Source organism: Theropithecus gelada, chromosome 4, assembly GCF_003255815.1.
Source record: "Theropithecus gelada isolate Dixy chromosome 4, Tgel_1.0, whole genome shotgun sequence".
NCBI lineage: Eukaryota > Metazoa > Chordata > Mammalia > Primates > Cercopithecidae > Theropithecus > Theropithecus gelada.
The window spans coordinates 59335540-59354507 of NC_037671.1; the positions used below are offsets into that span (position 1 = coordinate 59335540).

The 18968-nt window shown below is 36.1% G+C and overlaps 1 protein-coding gene across 6 annotated transcripts in view; it reads right to left on the reverse strand.

Annotated features, from left to right (window-relative positions):
* Positions 1-333: 333 nt before the first annotated feature.
* The window catches only part of RAB23 (RAB23, member RAS oncogene family), a 34988-nt gene continuing 16353 nt past the window's right edge, over positions 334-18968 (reverse strand). For all 6 annotated transcript variants that reach the window (XM_025382487.1, XM_025382483.1, XM_025382484.1 and 3 more), the window contains exons 4-7: positions 9808-9964; positions 8146-8228; positions 7212-7304; positions 334-3925 (exon numbers count right to left, since the gene is read on the reverse strand). In XM_025382487.1, the coding sequence (XP_025238272.1) occupies positions 3786-3925; positions 7212-7304; positions 8146-8228; positions 9808-9964 (473 nt within the window). In that variant the 3' untranslated portion in view covers positions 334-3785. The remainder of the gene's footprint in view (positions 3926-7211; positions 7305-8145; positions 8229-9807; positions 9965-18968) is intronic.

The following is an 18968-nucleotide window of genomic DNA, read 5'->3' on the forward strand; positions in this document are numbered from 1 at the left end:
AGTATAATTTATTTTCAAATGATGATCAATCTCCTGAGTCACATTTTTACCCTCATTTAAACTATTGTCTTTTATATAGACTGTAAGTGCATATAGAGTATGTTTTGCCCTATCTCAATTCCATACCATTCCCAGCATATAATAAACAATTTTAGGGTAGCCCTCCTGCCATTTCTTGTTAGCACTGCTTTCAATATAATGAGGTTATTAACTATTGGCAGAGTATCTGAAATATGAAATAATTTTAGGTTGCTTTGATCTTTAAAGAAGTTGCATTATATATTTTACTATTTAGTTCCACACTGTTGATACAATCATACATATCACACAAAATTTTAGCTTTGAAATGCATTTATTTTTTGATTATTGGAATTCATCCTTCATGAAATTTTTATTGAGTAGTGTGTTTTAAATTAAGCTCCAGAGTATAACTGCAACCAAATAGCAATCCATACAAGTGGTTTTCCATTCAAATTTACAAAAGCATTATTTATTAGTAACAAAAATATAGAAGGAATTCAGTTTTCCTTTTATCCCAAATTTTTTATTTTTAAAAGACCATTTACTAACATCCTACTGTAGATATTTTGAGAGAGAGATGAAAAGAAGTACCACCTAATGAAGATTATTATAGCCAAATCATACAGTTAGCCAGGAGTTTTATGATTGAATATTTCAGAGTCTACTGCCGGTTTTAAATATTTTGTTAGCAAATGAATTCATCTGTATGATGATAGACTTACATGTTTTATAGCTGAAAACGTAAGGAGTGACAATAGTACACATGACATTCTTAACAGTTAAAACTGAGTAAGTCCTGTTCATTAGGTAGGTGCCACGTGGAACAAGCTTTCACCTCATCAGTTAATTTTGTTTTCAGAGAAACAGACAGACTAATGACAGATTAATGGGAACATTTTATCAGGTTACCAGTAACTATTCCAAAGGTTTTGAAAAGGATGCTAATAATTAACAGTATCTTAAAAGGGTCCAACACTAAGTTGGGACACTAGGTCCTAAGGCCAACTCCCTATTCTAAGATCTTCAGAAAAGGTCCAATTTCCTAAAACTCACAGGTCCAAGGAGTACATGTTGAGAGTTCTTTCTGAGCACTGCACTGCCAACTTCTAAAGCAACCACCTAAAACTTCACTCCATAATGAGGAAAGCTTTCATCCTCTTTTTGGTAGTTTTAGCTTTATTTTGAAAAAATACATGTGTGCTATCAACTTTGGGCAGATACAAAGGAAATCATTTAACCTGGTTTTATTTAACTATATTGCCTTATGTGGGTTATTCTGTATACTATTTAATTCATAGAGACTGGAAAAGGAAAGGGAAACCTGAGGAACTTGGAAATACGGCAATTATTCCACAGCAATGTGTCTATGCAAAAGATTAGCCGTAATGTTAAAAAAGTAGATCAGAGCACAAATGCACAATCACCTGCAATCTTGGAAAAGTTTTTCTTCAGTATACATGGTTTCATAAAATAATTAAAGTTATTTAAGAGAATGAAGGGTCTTGGAAAAAAATGTCCATTTTTGAAAGCTTTAAGAATTGATTTAATTGAGAAATTAACATATGGCTGACTTTCAGGACTACTTAATTATTTTAAATGACTAATTATGGTTAGTTTTAAAATACGGCAGTGCAAATTAAAAATTCAAATATGTAACAAAGATCTCTCTTCAGTTCTTATTTTAAAAAAGATAAAACTAAGTACATAAAATTATATTGCAAATATTACAGGAACTGCAACTTTCCTCAGAGATTACTTTTTTAAATATAGGTAACATGCCTTTAGCCACACAACTAATATGAAAAACAACTAGAACACATATAACAAGTGATTTTTCTGCCAATAAAGACCAAAAGACTATTTACTGTAAAATATTATTTTCTGCAAAAATTAGAGACAATTTGAAGAGAGTAGAAAAGATGACTCATTAGCAGTATCCACTGTTAGGAACTGAGTTTTGCCCCCAAAGCCTATGTCATTGTCAGCAATGGGAGTGGTGACAACTGGTGACATAAGAATAAACATTTTATATTACTGTGAAATAGATAATGCCAGATCATTTCAATATAATGAAAAGCGAAATTTACTCTTTTTAGTTTTTTTATTTTTCAATCTAAAATGGCAAAGAGAACATTTACTTTTCATCACTTAACAAGGACACACCCAGGAAATTTGATTTTCTCAACATTAGGAGGACGAGGAGAGTGCAGATGGAAGACTTAAAACACAAAAAACAAGAGAAAACACGAAAGGCGTTACATAAAACATTTTTTAGTACAAATAATGAAAAATGACTTCATGACACATTTTCCAAGAAAAGTTATTTTTACATATTTTGAAATGCTGTAAAAACCAGGTATATTGAAAGGGGTTATTTATAGGTTAAAAATAAAGCCATTGATGAGTGATAATCAGTTTTCACAGAGTTCACGCAATTATCTTAGCTGGAAAGCTACTGTCCCAAGTGACAAAATTTATGCTCTGACACATGATTCCATGTTAAATCATTTTGTAAAAGAAATGATTTTGTATGTGGGACTGACAGCTCCTGAGAAAGTGCTATACAAACTGAAGGTTATAGAAATTTTGAAGTGATAATCTTAAAATACCATACAAAAATGTGTAAACAAAAGGATGGTTTAGAGTTGCAGGGCATTATAAAATCTGTAATTTTAGTTAAGACTAATAATAATATTTTTGTGCACTTTAAAAATGGTTAGTATAATCTTGTAAGTTCAAAGCTGGGTTCTCAGTGAGCAGCAAAAGGTGTTAGATGCATCACCACACTTCACAGGACCTCCTGAATGATTGCAGATGTGCTGTGTACCTTCTTAAGGGGCTTTGGCTGACCTTATGACAGCAGGAGCTCACCATGCTTATGGGTGACTATACCAAAAAGATTTTGCAATAAGGCTCACCTGGGAGATGCTCTAGCATTCAAATTCCTATACTCCTCTTTTATCTATGCTGTCAGACGGAAACTGCTTACTGCTTTTAAAAGATATAATAAACTATAAATTCTGATAGTAAAGCACTATAAAAATTAGGTATGGTATTTTTGGCACAAAGCGCTTTTTAAACCCAAGCTCATTTTGCAAAATATATGTCTAGAGTTTCTCATTTGAAAATAAAAACATATACACAATATGTAAATGGTTTTATAAGTGAATTAGAATGTACATTTTCTTAAATACTGCACATACCTTCAGCTTACTCCAGTACCAGACATCTGCATGCACAACTCACATTCTACATTACACAGATATTGCACAAGTACCAATGCCGAAATACTAATGCAGGCTGGCAAGATTTAGGGTTTACCTTTCAGTATTATTTTGTGAAAGTATTCAGATTCAATATTATTTCGCAGAAAAGCTAGATGATCAATTTCAGGAAAAGAATGCTATCCTTCCTTGATCCATAGTATTAAAATCTGTAACAATATATTTAGGCATTTCATTTATGTTTTCCAGCATTTAAAATTCAGCAAAACCTGTGTTTGAAATTTCTTATAGCATTCGTTTAAAAATAGGAGAAGCTTCGTCTAATGTAAAAAAAATTAAAGGAGTCCACAGGGCAATAATTTTTCCACCAGAGGTCTCACTCTACACTCTGAAAAGCACTGCAGAGCAATATTTAAGTCTGTCACTTTCAGGGAGCCATTAGGTGCAGTCTGCTGAAAACCTTGTAACATACCATGACAGCTGGATGGGTTTCTTAATGAACTGCACAATGTAATTCAATTATTTTCCTCCCAAAGCATCTTAGGGTATGCTACAGCTGCTAAAAGGATTTCTGTTTTTCTTGGTCCTTTGTTTGTTGGGTCTAAGATTGATGACATCTCCACCATTGAGGGTACTTGAATTCTGACCCGAGTGACTTCCACCAGATGTATTAAACACACCTGTATAAATTGAAGGAAAACAGTGATTGCCACTGACACGCCTCAGAGTTACCTGTTGCATCCAGCTTGTTAGTAAAAGTAATATTTTCAAGTATTTACAGTATCTTTACAATTGCAGTAAAATCCAACCAAATTTACCATCTTAACCATTTTTAGGCATACGGTTCAGTGGTATTAAATACATCTGTAATGTTGTGGAACGATCACCCCTGTCCATCTCCATAATTCTTCATCTTTAAAACTGAAACTCCATACCCATTAAACAGTAACTCCCATTTCCCCTCCCTGCAGACCTTAGCAACCACCCTTCTATCTTCTATCTCTTATGATTTTAACTACTCTACGTTATATAAATGGAATAATAGTGTCTTTTTGTGACTGACTTATTTCATTTAGCATAATGTCTTCAAGGTTCATCCGACGTTAGAACCTGAAGCATTTCCCTCCTTTTTAACGGTGAATAATATTCCATCGCATGTATATACTACATTTTGCTTATCCATTCATACATCAATGGACACAGATTTATGATTTGAAAGCTTTTGTTTTAGTTTTAATAGCTAATACACATGGTACAAAGTTCCAAGGCTATAAAAGCGGTCACATTAGGGCTCTTTTTCACCCAGATTTTCACCCCTTGCCAGTTTTCCTCCCCTAAGGTACGCATGTTATTACTCTTCCTACTTATCCCTCCAGATACAATTTATGCATATATAAGCTAAAATGCATATATATTCTCTTTTCTACCTAAGTTGTGGCATATTCTACACAATGTTCTGCATCTTTTGACTAACAATTTATCTTTGACATTTGAAATCAGTAAATACAATAATTTTATTTATTTATTTTTTGGAGACAGAGTCTCGCTCTGTCGCCAGGCTGGAGTGCAGTCGCGTGATTTCAGCTCACTGCAACTTCCGCCTCTCGGACTCAAGTGATTCTGGCCTCAGCCTCCCGAGTAGCTGGGACTACAGTCGTCCGCCGTCACGCCCGGCTAATTTTTTGTATTTTATAGTAGAAACAGGGTTTCACTATGTTGCCTAGGCTGGTCTCAAACTACTGAGCTCAGGCAATCCACCCGTCTGGGATTACAGGTGTGCTAGGATTACAGGCGTAAGCCACTGCGCCCGGCAAATGCGATAATTTTAATAACTTATTAACTTCACATCACTTCCTCAAGAATACCTAACTTTTAGTTAACAACAGTAACAACAGTATTTGTGAGGGGTGTGTGTGTTTTAATTTAAGAGACGGGGTCTTGCTCTGTCACCAGGCTGGAGTGCAGTGGTGCAATCATAGCTCATTGCACCCTTCAACTCCTGGGCTCCAGCAGTCTTGCCTCAGCCTCCTGGGTAACTGGGACTACAGGCACGGGAATGTGCCATCAGCTAATTTTTCCTTTTTTTTAAGAGAGAGGATATTGCTATGTTGTCTAAGCTGGTCTCAAACTCTTGGCCTCAAGCAGTCCTCCTGCTTCAACCTCCCAAATAGCTGGGATTATAGGCATGAGCAACCACACCCAGCTATTTGTGAGATTCTGTGTTAATACTAGTAAGATAGGTTTTTCCTGCTTGTGCTAAAACAGTAAAAAAGTGGCCCACAGATAAAAGTGATGAGTAGCTAAAAGATAAAGAACTTTATAGTTTCCATTTTGAACTGTGGTATTCACAAAATGAAATCTCCAATTTATGAATGATTTAGCATCCATGACACACAAAATTCTGGGCCAAAGATACTGTCAGGGATACAAAGGTGACTAAGACCAATTCTCACCTACAAGAAGTTTACAATGTAATAAGACAAGACAGTAAACAAGTAATACCATATGAAATTATGTGTTAAGTGTCATAAAAGAGACAAAATCTTACAGAAGGTTCAAAGGAAGGACAGATTGCATCTGATACATAAGAAAGGAAAAACTACATGAAGAAGGTAGAACTGGGCACTTGGCAATGCCCTGGACTTAGATGTCTATTCTTTTAGAAGATGGAGGCTGGGCAGTGGCTCACACCTATAATCCCAACACTTTGGGAAGCCGAGGCAGAAGGATCACTTGAACCCAGGAGTTCAAAACCAGCCTGGGCAACACAGTGAGAGTGTGTTTCTTTAATTAAAAAAAAAAAGAAAGAAAGAAAAAGTATGGAGGCTGTGTGTTCTTCAGGCAGGCAGATACACAATTGAGAACTTTCTAGAAAGGCCTTGAGGAATGAAGTGTTCCTTCGACAGAAGATGGGGAAAAGGTCATTCTCAATAGAAGAAAAAAAAATGACCAAAAGTGAAGAAGCAAGAAAGCATGGGGCATACTCAGAAAAGATCGAGACCTCTGAGAGAACCAGTAAATGGGGTACATATATATAATGGTGTGGCAGGAGGCTGCACAGAAGGAAGGGCAAAACCATCTTTAAATGTTGGAATGAAGAGAATCTGCATTTACTTTGTTCCACAATAAGTCTTATTAGATAAAGCATTAATCAGTAGATATGAAGAAGACAAGAGTGGGGCCAAGGAGACCACACCAGGTAGAGGCTTACTGTAAGTGTCCTGTGTTCACAAAGCATTTAAGGTCTCTGATGGCAAGAAATTTTGCAATGAAAATGGCGAAGTCAGAAGGGAAAAAAAAAAAAAAGGCCAGAATCCAGGAAAAATCTAAGTTAAAACAGGTCTAGAAAATAATGTGTTTGTTTCTATGTATGTACTGAAGGGGGACAGAATACAGATATGAATTCCTTAAGAGACTATACAAAAGATTTAGAACCAGCAACTTTGGCTCTCATTTTCCTGGAATCCAAAGCAAGAAGAGAGACATGGTCAGGCAGTTATTGTGTAAGAGAATACAACACACTTGTTCTTCAGGGAATGCTAAAGTTTAGCTAGCATTTAACATAAGAAAAAGCAAAATTAGTAATGGGTAGTAAGCAAGATGGTAAGAAAAGGAAAAGGTAAGAGCCGGTATAAGTATAGATTCAGAAGAATAAGTGTTATAAAGCTCCTTTATATACAGGACAGATCTTTACAAAAAGTCTTTATCTCTGCTGTGTTTAATCTATCAAATGGATTTATAAAATTCAATGGCAAAAAAAACCCCCATGAACGCAATATACCTTTTAACAAGAGACCTGACACTTATCAGTTTAATAATCAGAGTTATCAGTCTAATAATCACTTTTAAATCACATTTCTGAAAGAAATTAGCATGTTATATGCATTTTTTAAAGTAAATATAATAATAATGAATGGAAAACAACCTTACCAAGTAAACATGGGCTAAAATGTCCTAGGTGCTTACCAATTTTGTTACAACTTGCATGCATTAGCTCTGGATCCTCAGCTATTTGTTGTTTGAGTTTCTGAAGGTATTTTTCAGCCAAATACTTAAAAACTAGAATAAAAAGAAAACATCCAGAACCAGGTCAATGATTTATGCATGTAAATCTGTTATTTCACATCATTTATAATATTTATACTTGCTAAACAAATTTAAAGTTAGAATTAGGAGCATACAATCTAGTTAAAAATTCAACTTTTAAAAATTATTTGGGCAGTATCTGAGTACAATGATAACATTAACAAATGTGTAATGGTATTTTATTAGTAAATGAGTGAAATAATACTTGTAGTGATTGGCTCTTCTAAGTATCTGAATAGTGATTAATATTAAACAACACTAAACAGACTCAGTCTTGAAAAGATGTCTACTTTCTTTATGTGAAGAAAAGTATCCAAAACAGACATCCAAGAGAATACCTAGTTGCAGTCTAAATAATTGGCAATTCTAGAATGAGAAAAACCTAACTGATCATCTTTCTCTAATTTCACTTTCTTAAACTAGGAAATACTATTAAACAAATTAAAGTCATTGTAACTACCTAGTGGAATATCGACTACCGTGGAGTTCTAAAACAACTGAGTTATTTTTAACAGGTAGGCATCAAAACCACATATGCATATACTCTACATACACTGCATATACTCTACATACATAGCTTACATTTTTCAAAGATAATAATAAAATGGAAAACCTCACCAGGATAAAAAGTATTCAAGGGCATTAGTAAATAATTAAGCACTAATGAAAAAAAGTAGAATGCCTTTAAATTCTACTTAATGTTAGGTGACAAAAAAACCTGTTCTCATTATAAATATAATTTCTAAACAACACAATTTTAAAAGTGCAAGAATAAAATTATTTTTGCAATATGTATCCTTAAAAGGTAATTTACCTTCATTCACATTTAGATCTTCTTTCACTGATGTTCTGTAGAACCTTAACTTTAACCTTTTTGCCAGTGCCTCAGCTTCCTCACTGCACATCAATTAAAAAAAAATACTTTACAAAGGTGCCTTCTGATAGCTTGTTTTTTAAATCACTTTTAATTACATGTACTGAATACAGTTTGGCAGGGAAGGGGGATCAGATCTTTTAGAAAATTTTCATATTTCTTTTTAAAGGAGCTTGATATCAATGCCCAATTAAGTAAAATCAGTTGAAAGCTATGTTTTCACTTAGTGCCTGAAATGATTTTAGTCTTCACTACTCTTGAGAAATAAACACCAACTATTATACCGTATGTGTACACAGAAGACTTTTCTATAAAGTCATTAATCTCTAGCCCTAAAATAAGAAAATACCACTTTTCTTTATATAATATTTGAATTAATTTTCTCGCCTCCTAAGAACACCTGTAGTTAAACTCTAAAAATCTTATAGTGAATTACTTATTTTATTCTTACTGGCCATGAAACAATTTTGCTGCCTAAATCCGAAGTCACTATATTAATGACTGTATCTCCAAATTGTACTCCTAATTTTAGTTTTATCAGGAGTCCTGGTTGTGGACTCCTGATATTAATGTCATTAGAGAGTTGTAAACATACCCCATAGGCTCCCGCTATTCCCCTGGCTTCTGGTCTTCAGCCCCTTGGGTAGTCTCCTCCGACACTGTAATCAAGGTTGGTCTGGGTGTCCACTAACATACAAGGGACAGTATGTGACTTCTAAGACTGGGCCATAAGAAACACTGGGCTTCTGTCTTGCTCTCTCTTGGATCACCCACTCTGGCAGAAACAGCCGCCGTGTTGTGAGAACAGGAGAGGCCCATCTGACAAGGAACTAAGGCTTCCTGCCAAGTGAATAAGCCATCATAGAAATGGATGGTCCAGCACCAGTGAAGCCTTTCTGTGAGAAGAGGCCTAGCCAACATCTCGATTGCAGCTTCATGAAAAACCACCAGCTAAGCCACTCCCAAATTCCTGACCTACAGAAACTGTGATGTAATAGATGTCTGTTGTTTTAAGATACTAAGTTTTGGGTTAATTTGTTATACAGCAACAGATAACTAACATAAGAAGACTTTAAAAAAAGGTAAAAACCAAGCAAAGATTTTCAAAGCTAGCAAAAATATTAATAATGCAATGAGTAAATATTTATAAACAGAAATCTGCTCACAAATTTGAGCATAAGAGTTCTGAATATACAAAACAATATGAATCTGAACCCTTAATTAAAATTCATCAACAAGAATAGCTACTTATTCTGGATATTACAAAATCTAGGGATGCTTTTCTTAACATTCTTAGTATATTAAGGTTTGACTTAACATGAAGAATTAGATTTCTTGTGCAAAGACAAGAAATTCTAAAAGAGCCTTCAAATTTTATTCCTTTAATTTTCTCTACTTAGGAATCAGAATGAATTTTTTAAGCCAAACCAATCACACAGAATAGCTCATAGAAATTTTAAGTAAATTAAAATATTTAAGTAATTAAAGCCTTCAAAATGAAAGTATAGAATTTTTCCTAGATCCTGTAAAACTATGCAAAAATTAAAATGTCTTAAGTTTATAGAATTACTGTCCCTCCTCCCCCAAAAGTAGCCGTCTTACTTCTTTATACAAGAATCATCCAAGAGATCAATCTTGTTTTGTACAAGTACAGTTGGTATATCTCCCACTTCAGCTACTACTTTCTCTCTCCAACTGGAAACTGCTTCAAAAGATTCCCTATCTGTGGTAGAAAACACGAGCACACAAGCCTGGGCTCCTGTAAGTTCACAGTCAATAAATCAATCAATCAATCAAGTTACTTACATTAACATATTACATTTACATTAATAACACAATCTCATGCAGAATGGGGGCAACTTTTATCCACTCAAAACAACTTTTATGTGAATAAATGTTGAACTCATCTTTGTACCACTCTTCTTTACTTTTCAACATATAAACTCTATTTTCATTTTTACCAAAAACAGTGGTTCTCAAATGTGTTCAACTGTCAAAGTACCCTCAAAACCATACACATTCTTTTTGGAATACCATAAAATACTGATTTAATTCCATTATAAAGGCTAGAGAGAATAGTAAACTAAAATTAGAGGTTGTTGCCAAATTCTTCTTGTTAATTTGCTTCTTAATTTCTTTCAGTGCAGATTTCAGAAAAATTTGTCATTTGCTTAATTTCTTTCAGCAAGGATTTAAGAAAAATTTATGAGAAAAATCATAATTTGCTCATTCGATTCACTTTTTAAATAAATTGTATTATTTTATTTCAGTAGAATACCAGCGATCCTAAGGAACATAATTTCGAAAGCCAATACCAAGAGTAACACACACACACACACACACACACACACACACACACACACACAGAGAGAGAGAGAGAGAGAGGGAGAGAGAGAGAGGTGGGGGAAACTTAGTTTTACCCTGTTTAACTACATAATTTTACCCACCCATACTGTATCCATTGACAATATTTTAACCATCAACTGTCATTTTAGGCTGATAATATCAAAGACTAAAAATAAGCAGAAACCTCTTAGAAGAAGCAGTTTTATAAATTATTAGCTATTGATTCAGGTAGCATGGTGATAAAAGCAGGCATGTAAGCAACAAGGGAAAATCATCCTGGGGGTCAAGAGGATTTCCTGAAATCAAGGCATGTTTTCTTAACATTACTGCTTCCTTACAGATCCCTCTGGTATAAAAGTTTTCTACTAAGACTCAAGATATGTCTGGGCTGTCTAAGACACTCTAGAGCCAAAAATAGTCTATATATCTATATATTACTGGGGGGTGATATATGACCAAAAAGCCCTTTCTAATATTTATTTTAAAAAGCTCAAAAGATGACCCCTTACCCCTCAGCCTCTCGAGTAACTAGGACTACAGGAGCACGTCATCATGCACAGCTAATTCTTTGTTTTTTGTTTGTTTGTTTATTTGTTTTTTTGTAGAGACGGGGTCTCCCAATGTTGCCCAGGCTGGTCGTCTCAAACTCCTGGGCTCCAGCAATCTGCCTGCCTCAGCCTCCCAGAGTGCTGGGATTACAGGTGTGAGTGACTGTGCCTGGCCTAAAAACAGGTTTTAATCCAAATAATAAATGAATTATTCAAAATGCAGAAAGAGAGAGACAAAGACACCCTGAGACCTTCTCAGAATGTCTGGGAAAATAAAACTGAAGAGATCACATTAGCATACTGATAAATACACTTATATTTACTTGAGCTGTAATATTTACCTCAACCGCAAATTTTAAAAAAAACATTATGTAATTACATTTTAAGAAACTGTGCTGGGCACGGTGGCTCACACCTATAATTCCAGCACTTTCAGAGGCCAAGGCAGGTGAATCGCTTGAGCGCAGGAGTTCGAGACCAGCCTGGGCAACATGGCAAAACCCCATCTCTTCAAAAAATACAAAAACCAGCCAGGCGTGGTGGCACACGCCTGTAGTCCCAGCTACTCAGGTGACTGAGGTGGGAGGACTGCTTGAGCCTGGAAGGTTGAGGCTGCGGTGAGCTGTGATTGTGCCACTGCACTCCGGCACGGGCAAAAGGGTGAGAGACTCTGTCTCAAATAAAAAAAAAAAGAAAAAGAAAAAAATTTTTTCTTTATCATAAAACTCAATGAATTACCTTTAAGCCTACAGCTTTATGTCCAGCTCACTGCCATTTAAATTTGAGGGCACAACAGGGTATTTCCAAGTGTTCAAGGTCTCAGACACTTAACCATAAAAACCTCTTAGAGGAAGCATATATGATGGAAAAAAAAAAAAAAAAAAAACAGATAGTGCCAGAGATATAGGCAGTAAGAATGATTAAGAAAAGCTCAACGTTATTTAAAAAAATCAAAGACCAAAAGATAAAGTATGTCCACAACAACCCCAAAATTATTTAGCAGGCGACAGAATGGGGAGAGACCAGAGAAATGTGGGAATGTGCCAAAGTGCTTGTGTGAAGAAAGGGAAGATGTTTACATAATCAAGGGAGGTAAATAAACAAACCCTACAGCTGAGGCCTGTGGCCGCATGCATGGCATGTCCCCTCAGCCGGGCTTCAGTGCAGCAGTGGAAGACCGTTCCTGTGCCAGCTGCTCCTGCCCTACCTCCAGCCTATGCTGCAGGGGGCTCTGCTGTTCTGCTGGGGGCTTTTCTGATACATCCCCAAGGGGGAAGTGATACCTCTTGCGGGGTGGAAGTAACACCTCAGCCTCCCTTTGCTGGGCTCCTGACGCCTCTCTTCATGGTTCCTCAGGGAGACTGAGCCCCAGTGGCCCACAGTGATACTTAGAACACTTCACTGGTTTTTCTCCCTTCCTTGCCTCATTCTCCCTAGTCTTTCACTATACTTCCTGCGATCATGTCCCAAATAAACCTGCCCCGCTCACGTGGGACAGTGGGAGGGCACAGAGATGCTCAAACTAAGACAGTAAGTACCTTAAGTTAAAGGCAATCACCTTAAGAATAAGAGAATGTATGACTATTAAACCACAGGAGAAAAATGGATTTGTACAGTATAAACAACAAAATCAAAAAACAAGAACTGCAGGAAATAAAAAATCTGAAATAAGATCGCAAAAATAAGTCCTAGAAGATAAATTACAATCTCTAGATAGAATGGTACACAAATCTCCAAAGCAGGATGTTCACGTGATACCAAGCCTTTATATCAAACGCTGTACCACCTTGTCTGATTTGACCTAAATATATTACTAAAGTGGAAACAAAATCAACTGGATTACTTTTTATGGATGACTTTTATGGTTACAATAATTCTGACAAATGTTGGACAACCACTTGTTTCCATTTCCTCTGAATATCATCTTCCATCCAGACAGTTAAAACACTTTGTCAAACTGTGATTCATCATGGTTCTTTTATGTTTGGAAAAATCCTAATGACCAAAAAGCCCTTTCTAATATTTATTTTAAAAAGCTCAAAAGATGACACCTTACCCTCCACCCTTTTTAAAAAAAAAAAAATTTTTTTTTACTGAGGTACCAATGAAGCATGAAACCCATAAAAGATTCCAAGATTTATAAGACAGATCATCATTTGCATAATTTAGAAAGCAAATGGCTGATGATCCTACTACACAACTCTGGAACGCCCTCAAGCACGTCAAGAAATTTCTTCTTTTTTAATATGAGAAGGGGGTTAGAAAGAAAAGGGATCTGTAAAGAATTTCTTTAGAGGAAGTACTGTACTCCAAACGCTCTCTCCTGCAAAAAGGTGTGGTAGGATGGACGAGGGCGCTATCACCACCTCCTTCATCTCAAACCTTAAAGAACGGATGCTGGCAAGACCAATTAAGGAGGATGTTATGTATTTCCCGCAACTGGGGGACATTTGGGATTAGTGATGCCTTGATTCAAGCCTGAGAAAGATGCAATGGCTGAGAGTGAGACTGAAAAATCAAAACCAACAGACAAAAAGCAGAGAGCTATATGGGGAAGGAACTGTGCTTCCCCCAGTGGCAGGGCAAAGAATGCACAGGAATTTCATAGGGGCAGAGATGAACCACATCTAAGAGATACCAGTAATGGGGCTCTGGACATGCTAAACTAAAATATGGCACCTTGATGTACTGAATACTTTAAGCTGAAGGAATCTGAGAAAACAGCAGAAGCAGGAGGGTCACTTTGATCTCCCCCAGCCCCTTCTCCACTGAAGCAGGTCGTAAAATTCAGGAAGGATTTTCTTTCTTTTTCTTTCTTTTTTTTTTTTTTTTTGAGATGGAGCCTTGCTCTGTCACCCAGGCTGGAGTGCAGTGGCATGATCTTGGTTCTCTGCAGCCTCTGCCTCCTGGGTTCAATCGACTCTCCTGCCTCAGCCTCCTGAGTAGCTGAGATTACAGGCGCCCACCACCACACCCAACTAATTTTTCTATACTTTTAGGAGAGATGGGAGTTCACCATGTTGGCCAGGCTGGTCTTGAACTCCTGACCTCAGGTGATCCACCCACCTCGGCCTCCCAAAGGAAGGATTTTCTGACCTTCACCTGAAGGAGGTCATAAGCCCCTCAGGTGAGAGGTGACCTCCCTATACCCAGAGGAAAGGAGAATCCTCATTTCTGAAGAGAGAGGGACACCAAAAGGAATCTGAATGAACCTCTGCTGACGAATCTTGCTAAGTTTCCTCCAGTTTACTGCTCTTAGCTCCTATTTGTCCTATCACATTCTTCAACGACTTTGCACTGTTCCTCAAACCTAGTATAAAAACGCTCAGGTTTAACTGTTTATTTGGGTTTTCATTTCCTTATGAAGGCTCCTTTGTCACTTAAAACTTACATTAAATAAATTTGTAAGCTTTTCTCTTGTTAATCTATCCTTTGTTAGAGACCCAATCGAGGACCAAAAAGAGTAGAAGGAAAAAGATATTTTTCCTCTCCTACAAACCAAAGTCAACAGTAAAAAAAACTGTAACAAAAATCTATTTCATGTTGTCTGTATCTTTCTGTACTAACTAAAAGCCCTGGTTCCTACTGCCTAGAGTCGACTTTCCAAAAAGCTTCAGAGAAACCATTTGGGATCCCAGAGGCTTCCTAATCTGTGCTCTGTTGTAACCTATTTACAAGAAGGTCTTGTTTCAAAATCTCTCACTATACAATTAGGCCAGCATTCCAAGTCCATAATAATACCTCTGAGCAATGGCTTTGATATAATGGGTCTTTTAAATGAACTATAATAAGATTTCTCTTTTTAAAATTTTAGTTTGATTTTTATGCATCATTAATAACACATTTCTTGGATTTAAATCAGCAAGTCATAACTGTATATGGCATAGTGTTTCTACCACTAAATTTGTATCTTAATTCATTCTTTCTAGCCCTTACCTTCTCTTACTTTTATTTCTATTTAATTTCATCACTCTCTAAATCTGTACCAGCAGCAGATACTGTCTGACTGCCTAGGTGGCATCTCTCCCTAAAAACCCCTTTTCCCCACTGTATAGTAGCCATATGGTTTAGGTACACTAAACCTATTCTCTGCTGGAGGTGGGAGTTGTGGTGGTGGCAAGGAGAACAATGCGATCCAAGTCAGTTAATCACATCCCTCTCATTATTGCAATCAGGTCAAGGGTGGTCTAGTCAGAGAAAAGCTCAGGGCATCTGAACCACTGCTGTGGGAAGTAACCCTCTCTCCCCAAGGATGTAAACAAAGCATGTGGCCTTCATTGCTCCTGGTGGTAATCTTGCAACCCAAAAGGAAATCAACAAGAGGAGGTACCTCACACAGAGAGGAGACAAAGCCGGGAGAATCAGTAAGGTTATAGGCTGAACAAACAACTAAAAGGGATACTATTTCCAGACTTTTCTATCAAATCAGTAAATCTCTGTAGTGTTGAGCCAGTTTGAAATTCCTTTTCTTTGGCAGCAACCAAAAGCATTTTAATGGAACCCCAAAGAGGTTTCCCAAAGGGAAAACATAAAATAATGTTCAATATACTGTTTTTTCAATTTTATGTATAATTGCTATTTTTTCTTTAATTCATATTGTATTGTGATAAATGTTTATTTTTACCATTTAGAAAAAGAAGTTGTTGAAACTGAGGACCTGTCTCAGTATCTCACCCTCTTTGCCATTTTAATATAGTCGGCTAAAAAAAAAGTTAAATTACTAAGATAGGCCTTTTTTTTTTTGAGACAGAGTCTTGCTTTATCGCCCAGGCTGGAGTGCAGTGGCATGATCTCGGCTCACTGCAAACTCTGCTTCCCGGGTTCAAGCTATTCTCATGCCTCAGCCTCCCCAGTACTGAGATTACAGGTGTGCACCACCATACCAGGCTAATTTTTGTATTTTTAGTAGAGATATGGTTTTACCATATTGGCCAGGCTGGTGTCGAACTCCTGACCTCAGGTGATCTGCCTGCTGCAGCCTCCCAAAGTGCTGGGATTACAGGCCTGAGCCACTGCCCCCAGCCAGTTTTGCCTTTTTAAATTACAGAAACATAATGTCAAATATATTCTCTAGAAATAATCCTATTGGTTAAAAAGTAGTAACTGCCACATCAAACTGTCAAAAGCTTACAAAGGAATAGGCCAGCCTATCTATTTCCTAAAGAAAAAGAACAGACATTTCATGCAGAGAATTCAGAAGACAAAGTTCAGTAGATAAAAGTAAAATAATGAAAATCTCAAGTAATACTACTTCTTTTTGGTATTTCCACGTAGGTTTTATGTTTACTTTTTTCCTGAGTGTGTGGGGAAGGTAGTGGTAATAACCCCATTAAAAAATACAAATAACTTTTACTCAAGAATAAAACTGTACATTTAGGACCTGTTCATCAATACTGTCAAGGCTGATGAAATTCACAATTTGATTAAAATATCATCTACTTGAATGACAGAGCCTTGGGAGAAAAAAACAATACCATCTACTCCAAGAACGGCTTGGGGTAGTAAAAACGTAATTCTCAACCTTACACCATGATACAGGTGCTCAGGATCCAAACTGGTAGCCATAGAGAATAACCAAAGCTACTGTGGATGGGAGGCCTTAAAGTACACAGTAAATGGTGGTAAGTAGTGGTGGCAAGAAACCAAAATGTGTTTTCGAGCAGGCAGTGGAAGTCAAGTTTCCTTGTTACCAATTTAGAAAGGCAACTTCTCTGGTCATTTATATGTTAGTACAATTATTAAACCTTAGTTGTCATTATTACAATAAATCCTACATTTTCAAAAGTGAAAAAAATAAGCTATATATTCAAAAGTTACTTGAATTCACCCAATTTCTCAAGTATATCTATTTTATATAACTGGTATAAATTTGTAAATAAAGAAGCAAGCCACTTCAATAAAATCAGTGGTAAATCCTGTCTAAAAGAAGAAATTATGTGTTTATATGAAACTGTACCTCAAAGTTCATAACACTGTCACTTGGAACTTTCATATATATATATAGATTTCTTCAAGAGATATACTGGTAAACCGCTATTCAATATATCTATTCTATTTTCAAGTACTTCTCTGATAATCCAGGACACACAAACATAGGCTCCCTTTCAAGTTGGGCAAAGTGACATATTAAAGAAGACTTCCATGAAGAAGTCAGAAGAATTTCCATTGTACACATAACTATTATTTCAGTTTCATTAAACCTGTATCTTTCAATACAGGATGTTTAAAGAGACTTTGAAAAAATAATTCATAACTGCTTCCATGTCATCTGTTCTTTAGGACTGTTTAGTATTCAACTACTAGCATTCTACTAAGATAGAATATATTTTAATTTTTATGATACCAAAGAGTAGATTTAAAAGGAGAAAACAAAAGGAGATTTAAGAAGTAAAAAAGATAATTATCTTAAAGGAAACTTTTCAGATATATTTCTAAGCAATGTTATTACATGAATATAAATACAAGTTAAGACAAAGAAGCCAGGGCAAGGTTTACTATGCCTATTATATCCCTAGAACAACGGAGACACTTAATATACATTTTCTGAATAAAACTTCAAATCTAGAGAAACAGTCATGGGGGCAACTAAAAACAAGGTAGATCCTACTTTCCTGGGGCTTCTAGTTCACAGAGCAAATACCTTTAAGCAAAATCATTTATATTTATAAATATAGATATATGTATATATACACACATATACATATATGTGTACATATATACACAGACATGTTTACATACACATATATGTATGTGTATATATACATCTGTTTATATTTATAAATATATGTGTACATATACACATATAGATATTTGCATTTATAAATATATACTTTATGTGTATATACACATATATACATATATACACTTAATATATATGTATATATGTAATATGTATACATATATACACGCATATATATTAAGTATATATAAAAAAATATATATGCGTGTGTGTGTGTGTGTGTGTGTATATATGCAGAATTTCATCCATTACTTAAGGTCAGAGTATAAAGTTATAGCATCTGATAAGTAAAATGAGACTGTGTGATGAACCAGTAGAATTTCACTTTATAAAAAAAGTAACCAAAATGATACTGTCTCCTAAGGACAACTGAATTCACTTGAGCCAACAAGTGAGATAAGAAAGCATTCCAGGCATAGTGTAAAAAGAAAAGAAAAAAATGGGGGATTTCTCAAGGGTGAAGTACAAGTGAGGAATCAGCAGATGACGCTGGACAGACAAGGAGAAACACAGTTGTAAAGTCCTGTGTATACGATGCTGAAGAGTTTTAGCCAAGAACGTGATTTGATAGTGGGAAGGATAAAACAGTTTTCACTGATTCCATCTATTTTCTCAAAGAAGAGTGAAGCAAAGAAATCGGCAGAGAGTGGAGAGGAGGAAGGGATTCCCAAGGTTAAGGCAAGAGAAAACACAAAAGAGCTCTTTTGGAAAATGACAGAGACTTGAGTAAAGAACACTGAGAGTGCCTGGCAGCACTCCATACTCATTAATGTTATGTGATGGCAGCTTCAAAGTTCAGTCTGAATGGTTGTCTGATATTCTCTATATGGTTCAGGTGCTTGGATACAGACTGGTAGATAGTTGGGTTTAACTGGGTTGGGCATTTTGCTGAGCAAGTATTATGCAGAGAGTGCAGGTCAGGGAGTTAAAGGTCCTTGCAAGCAAATGCTTACAGGACTAGAAAAACTAAATTGAGGAAGGAAAGAAGTAAAGCCATGTGGAAAGTCATATTTAAAAAGTGGTAGGGTCAATGAACACAGAAGCTCTTGATGGTTTTAAGACAGAGTCTGGGTATTAAAGTTAGCAAGCCACAAGCATAGGCAGTAGTGGTCAGAGTGGGAGACTATAGA